This window comes from Caretta caretta, chromosome 4, assembly GCF_965140235.1.
Source record: "Caretta caretta isolate rCarCar2 chromosome 4, rCarCar1.hap1, whole genome shotgun sequence".
Lineage (NCBI taxonomy): Eukaryota > Metazoa > Chordata > Testudines > Cheloniidae > Caretta > Caretta caretta.
This window is the reverse complement of record NC_134209.1, coordinates 136,840,091-136,852,166: the sequence shown is the minus strand read 5'-3', so window position 1 is coordinate 136,852,166 and position 12,076 is coordinate 136,840,091. Positions and strand designations below refer to the sequence as shown.

The 12,076-nt window shown below is 39.4% G+C and overlaps 1 protein-coding gene across 7 annotated transcripts in view; it reads right to left on the bottom strand.

Annotated features, from left to right (window-relative positions):
• Positions 1-12,076, bottom strand: part of FAM53A (family with sequence similarity 53 member A) — a 101,989-nt gene that overhangs the window by 21,515 nt on the left and 68,398 nt on the right. For 6 of the 7 annotated variants that reach the window (XM_075128111.1, XM_048849129.2, XM_048849127.2 and 3 more), the window contains one exon: positions 2,077-2,184. The exons of the other annotated variant lie outside the window; for it this stretch is intronic. In XM_075128111.1, the coding sequence (XP_074984212.1) occupies positions 2,077-2,184 (108 nt within the window). The remainder of the gene's footprint in view (positions 1-2,076; positions 2,185-12,076) is intronic. 7 annotated transcript variants of the gene reach the window in all.

Here is a 12,076-nt window from a genome sequence, read left to right as displayed (position 1 = left end):
GACACAAATATTATGATACTTTCCAAATATGTACCGAAGACCCCAATTTTCAGATTATGCTAGTTAGACCCTAGAATAAGAGCTAAAAAGCCTGAAAAAAATTCACTTCCTACCTCTAGCCCAAACCCACCTAATCTAAAAAAAGTCTTTAAACGAGTCTGACCTTTTATAATGTAATTGGCACTAAAGAAAAACTATTTGTTTTTAAAAGGTTAAAACCTATGTTTTTAATGAAACAAAAAGTTATGTCACAAGTACTACTAAACACTAAGTTAAATAAAAATACTTCTTATCAATATCATGCCATAGTTCTCTTGTCCTCTCACTGCAAAGATCTTCCACCTTTACCATCAATAGGTGTCAAAGAAGGGTGGCAGGGTGCATAGTGATCATGGAAAACAAGAAATTAACTTTCATACTAGTTTAATGAGAAATAGTTAAGGAAAAATAAAGCCATGTACTAGATCAGTGAAATAGAATAGAAAGTAACTAGCTCTAAACACTTTCCCAAAACATGGCTCTCTAAGGATAAGTCTACACTACAGAGACCATACTGGTTTAGCAATCCAGCATACCCAGTAGCATAGCCGCAGCCTACACCACCTCCCTGAACGAAGTTAGCTATGGCAACAGAAGTTGGCTTCCATTGATAGCGGCATTTACACTGGAGGTTGTTCCAGCACAGCTATGTCAGTCAGGGGTATGTTTTTCAATCTCCTCCCGCTCCCCTCCCATACGTACCTCAACATAGCTATGCTGATATAATATTTCCAGTGTAGACCAGGCCTAAGTCTTCTTTAGAGGAAAGAGAATGAACAAGTTATAGACAATTCTCAACTTCATTAAATTCTGTCCAAATAAGGGCAGCATGATCAGGTCCCACAGCATAATCGCCTCTGAATTTCTTTAGCCTACAGAGCTTAACACTTTTACGTCTTTTAGGAAAGAAAATTCACATGTGAGAGAAGAGGAATTAGGTCAATTTTTACAGCTGTACTAAGTCAACAAGTAAGATGGGCTGAATCCTAGGAAATAAACATTTAGCACAAACGGCAGACAGTATTCCAGTGCTGTACAAATACTTTAAACAGTACACTACTTGTATTCCTTAAACAGACCAAGAGGGTTTTATTTCTTAAAGCATTACAATTTACATACAACACCAAACAGGAGCACAGTCATTTGGATACTGGAAGCAAGGCAGATCCCCAATAGTGGAGAAAATTAAGGGTTTAAAACCCTTCCAAAACCTCAGAGAATACTTTCAAGTGTGCTCGCAATTCAAGAAATACACATTTCTGATTACTGTTTCTACTGGACCAGCATCACAGTCGCCATTTGTCATTATCAAAGCTTGCAGAAGTTAGTGAGTTTTGGAAACTAAGAATTCCAAAGCTCCTGAAATGCTCTTCCACTTAGATTCCAAAGGTATGAGAGTTATTCAGCTATGCTGATACTGTACAGGTAGAATGAATGTTCGATTAAGTGCTTCCCAGGTCTCTTGCACACTCCAACATTAGTATGTGAGACTCTCTCCTACACAACACTAACATTCTTAAGGGATCAGGATTTCAACACCTGAACACAACTGGCAGTAATAAGAAACACAAAGAGCACCCAGTATACCCAATACTGGAAAAGCCTTAACTGAATTTATTTGCTTCCATGATTTTCTGTAAGACTCTTGGATACTGGAGACCAGAGAAAGGAGTGTTCAACATTCCCACTCTTTCATTCTTTTATTCCACTCCCTATCCATCATCATATCTACCAGGGGTATATTGAACAGATCGATCCTTCTAGCCAATGACACTTCCTCCTTAATTTGTAGAATTTTAATCAAAGTGGTCCAAAGTAACAAGTTCTGCAGAAGCATTTAGGAGGGAAGCTCCCCCCCCCCCGGTTTTTCTTCTATTGGGGAGAACAGAGATAACTAAGAGTTTGTTTACAAGGTCAAGCTGACCGGAATAGTTATTCCGGAATAGGCGCCTAGGTGGAGTCTCTTATTCTAGAAGAAGAAAGTCCACACTGGGAACTGCTCCAGAATAGCTACTGTGCTTTAAATTCACACCCTACCTTTTTATGGAATAACTTCTCCATGTAGGCAAGCTTGAACTCATTCTTCCAAATTATATGTGGAGCCCCGTTAAGACTTGTCTGCTTAAAACAGGAGGTTGTCAAAGTCTGAATGTGAATAAGGGAAAAGAAAAAAGGTTCTAAGTCTTATTTAACCATTTTGAAAAATCTTCCTGAGAAAGAATGCTGATGCTGTTTTTAACATAATCACAACTGAGGGAGTTCCCCTTTGAGTGAGAGAAGCTTGGCAGGTCTGAAGATGCCTTTTGTTGGTTTGCTCTGTGTACCTTGCATTAATTAAGCAGAATCTAATTAAATGTAAGTCTGGTTCAGAGGAGCTCAACAGCATCCCCCAGGTGGAATCAAGGATGCTTCAAGTCCAAGAGAGAGAGGGAGATAGGGACACAAGGTTGCAAAAGAGCAACATGAGTGCTTTTGCTTCTCTAGGGTAAGAACTAGAATTAGCTTGATACATTTATTTTACAAAAAAGGAATGGTCAGGTATATTTAGGTTTCTAGAACAAAATTCATGTGCACTGACAAAAGGGATATAGCAATTTAAGTCCAGGCAATTTCCATCAGGAATTTAAATTAGTTTTACAAAGCCCCAACCTAATGAAAATTTGTACTATTGAAATGTAGATTAAAATTTAAATTGAACTAAATTAAAATAAAAAACAGACTATAATTCAGTTCAACGGTCTCATTTCAGTTTCATTACTAGTAAGGTATCTTATTTAACTTCTGCAAAATTGTTGTCAGCAAAGAACAAAAAAATATTAAAAATGAAGGCCTCGGTCCTTTTTTTTTAAATATAGCTGAATTGCTGTAGGTAGAACCCAGTTCCATCTCCCACAAGCTTTAAAAAAAAAAAAAAAAAATTCTGTGCTCCATCTTCTTTCGATGCCAAAAAAGGCGGCTTTTTTTTTAAAAAAAAACAAAAAACCCTTTTAATGAATCTGAGATTCAAGGTACTATTGAGGGGAAGCTTAGGCAAAGAGGCAAGTTTTACATTTTGCTCTGAACGTGGCAAGTGTAGTGGCCATGCTTTTTTCTTCTCGTAGCAAGTTCTAAATTCTTGGTCCACTCTAACAAAACCTTTTTGTAAGTAAGTGTCAGAATATTAGCACAGTAACTTTTAAAAAATGTATAACGAGTTTATAGTGGAAAGTCTGACTTAACTGTAATAGCTTTTGAGATTGAAAATCCGTATGTTTGAGGCAGTGTCAAAATCTTAGCTGTGAATAAAAAAAGCTGCTTTCTGTATCATTCAGTTTTAAAATTAAAAAGCAAATGCCAGTTCAGTCAGTAATATCAGGATGCAACCACAAGCACACTTCCAAACAAACCAAGACAACGGACACAGAACAATGACACTGAATAATGTACTTTCTATGTAAAATCATCTGTTCAGCTTAAATAACTAGACATTAAATTTCAGCTCAGACTGCCTTGTATCACACTACAGATAGTTAAGAGTTGTGCCACTCAGGAGCTGTGTTTTGGTTTCAACTACACTGTTATGGTTACAGACTTAATGTCCAAGGTCCCTGGTGTCTGATTATAGTAACAGACATCTTTTTTCATCTGTGTTGGCTAACGCAAATATTTACTAGAGCTATTTTGTTTTGATACATTAAAGATAGGCTTCACCTGTCTACCAGCCTGAGTGTTCAGACTTCTACCTGAAAGTTAGGTAAACTACATAACAGCTGTTTGCATGGCACAGCAAACCTAAAATATTAAGGGTGTAGTCTCCAACTCTTGGAACACTGCAAAGCAGCAACAAGATTGACAAAGGACAATGGGAAACCAAGGCAGAGAAGTTCACTGATTTACTCAAGGTCAACGGCTGAGCTGGAAAGAAAACTCAAGTTTTCTGACTTCCTAATCCATTATCCTAAAAGCAATATTTAGACAGACACATCTGGGTCATATTATTTTAATTAATTGTATTACAGTGATAGCTATGAGCCCTGGCCAGGATCACGGCCTCTATGTGCTAGGCACTGTACAAACACTTGACCTGTAAGGCCGATTCCTCATAGCCCTATTTTAGGTATCTTCTGCCTGCTGCTCCATGATTCACTGACCTCTCAAAAGAATTGCTCCTATGACAGAAAACGTTTCCTGTAAGCTAACCAACAACCCTCCTAATTTAAATTACCTAAGCCCCGATCAGTGAGGAAGTTAGCTGAAGGCCTCATATTGCTTCAGCTTCTGTCTCATCTCTATGGGCTGTGTTACATGCCTTGAAAAATCCTGTTTAAGACAATACAAGTTCTAGAGAACAGAGAAAGACAAGGACCCAAAGACATGAAGAAAAGCTGTATTTCAGGCTAACTTTGGGTCCCTGCTCTCACATCAAGAGAGCTGAGCCCCACCATCTAGCTACAGATGTATTTATGTTAAAATGTTGTAATTTATTTCATTTACTCCTCTTGACTTCTTTTATGAGCTTCAGACTATGTCTGCTGTGAAAAAAGTTCCCTACAAGTCCACTGCTGTATGCAGTGTTGTTGTAGCCATGTTGGTCCCAGTATATTAGAGAGACAAGGTGGGAAAGGTAATATCTTTCATTGGACCCAACTTCTGTTGGTGACAGAGACTAGCTTTTGAGCTTACTCAGACCTGAAGAAGAGCTCCATGTAAGCTCAAAAACTTGTTTCTCTCACCAACAGAAATTGGTCCAATAAAAGATATTTCTTCACCCACCATGTCCCTGTAAGTCCAGCATTTTGTCCAGGTATTTGAAGAAAAGAGCTTATAAGAACGCTATTCATTTGACTCGTGTTTGGTTAATGAAAAAGAAGCCATGCTTCCAGAATAACTTAATAAATACAATAAAATAATAAAATGATGATGATGAATTGGTTAAGCACCAACTTTGTGCTCAGTGCTGTTAACACCCACACTCTGTCCATGCTCTGATGAACTTCAAATCTAAATAGACAAAAGATCAAAGAGGGATGGACTCTAAACACTCTTGCTTATAAAATACAATTGGGCCTTAGGAAAAAACTCATTGGTGGAGCCATCCAGAAAGACAGAAATATTAACAAAGTTGTAAACTAGGACCAGACTTCAAGAAATAAAGCAATATTTGAACTCATTGTTCCAAGTCCTAAAACAAAACCACAAACCACTGCAGTATTTATTTTTTTTAAAATCTTGAGATGTACAATGAGCAGCATAAATAACTCTACAGCTACTACAGTTCCCTCTTGCCTTTCCATTCCTATGCCTGTAACAGAATATGGGACAATGCGAGTGACCTAAAAAAAAAAAAAACACTTTACTCCAAGCAACCTTGTTCTTTCTATAGTTCTCTCAAGAACTCACTTCAGCTATCCTTTCACCACTTTTGCTGTCATATCTAGCCTCAATCCCAGAGCATAGATAATTTGTATTAATAATCATAATATGGTGATGGTCCAGAAGTCCCAGTTAGGACTGGGGCCCAACTGTACTAGGCTCTGCACAAAAACATGTAGAAAGACATCTGCCTGGAGGAACATTCAGCACACACAATGTTTAAAAATAGCTCCAAGAAAACCAGATGCATGCCCAACAAGTTACTGAAAACGGGAGGCATATATTTTTGTAAAACATGAATGCTCCCTCCCCAAACAGGAACAATTGGCTGGTACATCAATCTTAACGGGACACCATCTCAAACTCTGTAAGGCAAGCACAAGAAGAACTGTGTTGATAGCTTGAAGCTGTCTTGCCTTCCTTCAAGCGGGGAAAAATTTGAATCTTGCAAACAAAAATAATGGGAACAATATTAAACAAGTTAGCCACACATTTAGACAGCCCCAGTCTTGCTTCTTAGTTCCAGGACAGATCACAATCAATGACATTTGTAGCAGAAGTTCTCAAACCAACACTGGAGAATATCATCTTGGGAAAGTCTGTACAAAGGGTAACCTCTCCCCTGTTACAGAGCTGTGGGAATTAAGAGGTGGTTCAGGGCTGCCAGGCATGGGGAGTGGGCTGCGGGGACTGAGCAAAAGCAGTCAGGCACCTAGTCTCAGCAGCTAGTTCTAGACTATTTAAGGAAATAAGGGCCAGCCTTTCCCTCACTTCTTATGAAGCCAGCTTGGGAGAGACCAAAGGGATGGGATGGTTGGATGATGACTCCTTCCTCTGAAGTTAAAATGATGCATTTTGGTGGGGGAAGAGATGAGAGATATCCGTGCTCAGATAGCACTGTATTTTTGAAGCAGGGAAGGCACATTCCTCTGAATGGCTCTAACTCACTGCCTCCTCCGACTACCAAAAGGAGCTGCAACAGATTTCCCCTCACTGATCCATGAGGCTTGACAAGGAAGGTCAGCGCTTCTACAGCTGAGGAAAATGACACAGCAGTGGGAAAACAGAGTGCTGCTGGGGGAGCCAGGAAATTGACATTCGCAAAGATTAATCCCACTCGTTATGGTCCATTCATATTGAAACTCTTGGATTGGGATTGGAGTTCCTCCATCAACCATTTGGTATTTCCATCTTAAGTAGTACATCCAAAGAGCCACTGCATTAGGGAATGGGTGGCCTAATGAGGTTCAGAGTTATATACACTAATCCACAGCTACCTTCACCTTTAATACAGAATGACAGACCATTAGGATCTGTAGCATTCATGGTTCAAATTTCTCAAAATTTAAGATTAGGGCAGCTACAGCAAACTGCTTCATTTAGGTGCATCCCTCAGGTTCCTGGTAAATTACCAACATGGCCCTCCGTTACGTAGAGTTTGGAGCCGCTCCCAGTTTGCCTTACAAGTCTCAAATGTGGATTTAGAGGATAAACTTATTTCTGCTGTTATTTATGGGTAATACTGCTATTTATTTATTTACATACTGCAGATTCTTATTTCAAAATTGGACTTAAACACAGTTCTGAATACAGTTGTACAATGAGATTTGAAAGAATAGAGAATCTCAGTGCGATGCATAATTTTCCTGCATTACAAAATACATAAATCCTTCCGCAATGTATCTACTGTAAATGCAGGGGGGACGACCCCATTGTGTAGAGTAGTAGCCGAAACCAAAGAGTCCATGTTCAGGAACATTAAGACAATATTTCCTGCAAGATATAACGAAGTGAAAAAGGACTTTCATTATAATAAACACAGTCCAAATTCAAAGCACCCCAAATTGGTCACTCCTTTTGCCTGACAGACAGAATACAAGTTTGAAGCTTTTTTCCTGATTAGGTCACACTTTCTTCTGCTCTCAGACAAATTACTGTGATGTTCCATCATTACAGGAAAAGGGGAACTTTTCATTCACCATTAGTCTAGTTGGAGTACAGACATGTCAATCAGACAAGAAAGCAGAATTTAGTAACCTGACAGCTGCTTTCATTACTACCAAGGACCTTTAACAAAACCTAAAGTGGCTAGTGCTATTTCATGGATCTGTAATTAACTCCCACACTCCTCGCCCCACCATTGTAGAAGAATAAGATCCAGGATAACAAGAAAGGTCATGAGACTGCAGTTAAATAAATGATTATGCCGTAAATGAAAGCCATTTAAAACCCAGAGATGTCTTAATCATGTCACTTTCACACTACTGTTGCTTGTAGAAATTATGAACAGCAGCAAAGGCGGGCACTGAAGTTACTCATGAGAGGACCACAAAACAATTTAAGACAAAGACTGGGGAGGGCAAAATAGAGACTTCTCCATTCCCCAATCCTCAATCTTCCATGCAGCAGCTAGTAGTCTCTGGATGGCGTAGAAGGGATATAGTACTCCTGTCTCCCTTCTAGCTGCTTGAAAGCGGTGGAGCTTCCAGTCTGGCAGGAAAATACTATTAAGAGGCTGGTAAGAAAAACGGAGTCTTATTTGCCTACTGGAAGAGATTACAGGCATAATCCACAACCAGCACTTTGCTTCAATACATGGCCAAAGAGATTGCATTTTGAACAATTTAAATTAAAATCCACCATACTGGTAGCTAATTAATGAAGAAAGTTCTCCCTGTCACAGTGGAGAGGAGACTAAGATTTAAAGTGACTCCTAAAAAGGTAAAGAAAACCAAAAAAAGTGAGTAATACACTTAGGACCAAATTCTCACTTATGCTAGAGCCATTTTACACCACTGTTGCGTCAAAGTGGCTGGATTCAGGACTTAACTGGCCAGGCGAAGTTTCCCTATGTACTGTATAGGGGAAACTTCTCCTGTAAAGTAAAGCTAGCAGAGCAATCTCCTGAAACTGCAGTCCACCCCCCACCCCCCCCCCCAAGCACCACAACATAGGGCCAGTTCAGGGAAAGAAGGGATGAAGGTACCGCACAACTCTGCTCTGCCTGATCCTCCACTGGTGTAAGGTCTAACTTCCAACGGGGCTAACCAGCTCAGTATCAGGGAATCCACAAACAGCTGCCTGCACCATCACTCCCCGGCTTCTCTAAGTAGGTTGGGCACTACACAGAAATGAGCCCTTCAACTTTCACTGCAGTCAAACAAAGATCTGCAAGACAATACAACGCAGTAAGGATCAACGTATATTTAAATAAAAAGAAAAACAGACAAAATAAGATTCAGAGCATTACCACCTAAGAAGCAGAACTGCTAATGGAAGGAGAAGTGGCATCTCATTTTAACAGGTTTCAGAGTAACAGCCGTGTTAGTCTGTATTCGCAAAAATAAAAGGAGTACTTGTGGCACCTTAGAGACTAACCAATTTATTTGAGCATGAGCTTTCGTGAGCTACAGCTCACTTCATCGGATGCATACCGTGGAAATGCCGTTTCCACGGTATGCATCCGATGAAGTGAGCTGTAGCTCACGAAAGCTCATGCTCAAATAAATTGGTTAGTCTCTAAGGTGCCACAAGTACTCCTTTTCTCATTTTAAATGATTTAATGCAACAACCGCCCTGATCTCAGTTGACGATACCACTGAGTGGGAATTACTGTGTGTTTTAAATCCAGATCCATTTTCTCTCTCTGAGTAGGGAAAACTTTCAGCAGTAAAAACGCCAGTATAAAAATTATGCATGTGCATTTTGCGTGCGCGCACACACATGGTGTGGACTTAAAGAATGACTGGAAGGAAAAAGGAATTGAATAACTATTTTTAGAATAAATGTATTGATTTAACAACGCATGCATTTCTGCACAGGTTAGTTTACCACTTTTTAAGAAGCACAATACATTCCTAGCTAAGTAGTACACAAGTTTCTGCCAGTCTAAGCCCAATGGTCAACATTACACAAATGTGTTGATTCACAGGAGGGTCTACCTCTTAGTTTAAATATTTAAGCGATATGAGACTAACACTAGAAAAGAAGTGAAGTGCCTATATTCTTTGGGATTCTTTGGTCAAAAACAAAAAGCAAAACCTACTACGTTCAAAGAATTAATTAACATTCAAGAGCCAAATTTTTCTTCGAAAGAAGTCTTCCAATGCTTTTCACTTTAACAGAGTTAAGACAGGAGAAAAAGTCGGTCCAAATTCAGCCATGAACATGAAGGCACAAAACTCTCCAAGTGCTCTCTATGCATACCATCAACAGACTAGCTCCCAGGCAACATGATGTGCAAAAAGGTATGAAAAATCTGTGTCGTTTGAAAATAACTAGGTTACAGGCTACAGGCCAATTCATAGCTAACTTTGATCTGCTCAGTCGAGTAGGCTATGGAATGCAATTTTAAGGGCTTGTCTACACACAGAGAGCTTCTCCCATCAGCATAGGTACTCCACCTGCCTGAGAAGCAGTAGCTATGTTGACAGGAGAAACCCCTCTTGTTCACATAGCACTGTCTACACCGAATGTTAGGTCACTATAACTGGTTGTTCAGGGGTGTGCATTTTCCACACCCCTGAGCTACGTAGTTATATCAACGTAAGTCTGACCAAGACGAGACGACATATTTCAGATTGAAACATTGACAGCAAGACCAGTAAGGTATGAAATTCAGCAGGATTACAGAGGGATGAACATCTGTACCAACCTTCACAAGGAGGACTATTACACTACTAAACTGAATACAGAACACAGTTCACTTCTACATTGGGGATTGACCCTGCTTTGAGCAGGGGGTTGGACTAGATGACCTTCTGAGGTCCCTTCCAACTCTGATATTCTATGATCAGTACCATGAAAGCTATGACTACAGAGACCAGCCTTTTGAGGTAGAAGGAAGAAACAATTATTTGTTCTACACAGAAGACTTAGCTTACCCAAGCGCCAATGCACCGCAGATTTTACTCGGTGGGACGTGGGGAAAGACTGATTTTTTGGTGGGGGTGGGAGTACACTACGAGCTAATCCCACTATTTGTAATTTTTTTTTTTTTTACCTTGTCCTTGGGCCTGGGGAGGCGGAGCTGCTGGAAGAACTGATAAAAAATTCCAGCAGTGAATCTACACAGAATTTAAATACACTAAAATTGTGCGGCTCTTCCAAATTGGATTTTGTTTGACCTCATGGCAAAATAATTTTTAACAACCCTGACAAGTGGGAATAATTGACAAACTTTCAATAAATCAGGGTGCAAAATGCTTACTGACAAGCACAACACTGTAGTTGAGGGTCAACTCCCTAACATGACAAGTTGCTATCAGTCATACTGGTAGTTCTGAGCAGTAACAGTGAAATGGACTAGAGTCTTACTAGTTTTATATAATTTCTGCTTGGCAAAGCCATTGTATGAGCAGCAGAGATACTGAAGCTGTGTACGGACTCAGGAAGACAGCATTTAGTGATTGTGCTGATCGTAAACCAATTATGGGGCTGAGGCTTTTTTCTCCTAAATGAAGTAATAAATTCTGTGAGGACTTAAGATTCTGGTGGCTGGTATGGAGGAGTTTAGTATTCACTACTGGCAAGTGGAATTTTCAAGACTTGCTGAACTCACCAGTATTATTGCTCAAGTTTTGAAAATGGTTTAAAACAGGATTAAATCCAAGTAATCAGACTAGTTAAATTAGAGTTACATTCTCTGGCTCATCATGACAGGTTTACAGCAATATTCAACTACAGTGCGCTATATGTATGCTAGTGCACTATACTCAACTGGCCTCCCAAACTGAGGTAATAAATATTAGATCTTCTGCAGATTAGTTCATCTTGAATCCTTGCTGACTGAGAACATAAGCCATTAATAAAAATTTAGGAGACTAAACAGGATATCCTGTGAAAGAAATTCAAGTTGCCTGTAAAGTGGGACAATTTGTCATTTTAGACTGTAAGTAATTCTGATTTATAATTTCATCTAACAATTTTCCTAAGCCAGCCCCAAAAAACCATACCATGCAGTTAATAAAGCTGAGTGGGTAGTGAAAGTAGTAATGAAAAATTATCTCCCCTCTCAGTCTTCTCTTCTCCAAACTAAACAAACCCAATTTTTTCAATCTTTCCTCAAAGGTCATGTTTTCCAAACCTTTAATAATTTTTGTTGATCTCCTCTAGACCTTCAATTTGTCCACATCCTTCCTGAAATGTGGCGCCCAGAACTGGACACAATACTCCAGTTGAGGCCTAATTAGTGCAGAGTTGAGCAGAAGAATTACTCTCGTGTTTGTTTACAACATTCCTGCTAATATATCCCAGAATGATGTTTGCTTTTTTGCAACACTGTTACACCGTTGACTCATATTTAGCTTGTGATCCACTATGACCTCCAGATCCCTTTCCGTAGTATTCCATCCTAGGCAGTCATTTCTTATTTTGTATGTGTTCAATTGATTGTTCCTTCCTATGTGGCGTCCTCTGCATTTGACTGTATTGCATTTCATCCTGTGGCATTGTACCTGAAAATAGCACCCTGTAACCCCCACATGCACCACGTATATAAGGCTATGATATTTTGTATAAAGAATGCCTTGTAAGTTATCCTATGAAATGTCATGATTTATTGAAACTCACTGTTTTGTCAAAATATGTAGATCATTATTGTATATGGAGTTATGAGATTTTGCTACATGCTTGTTACTGAAATAAGTTGAGAGTATGGGAGATGCTCACAGCTAGCCCTAAACTG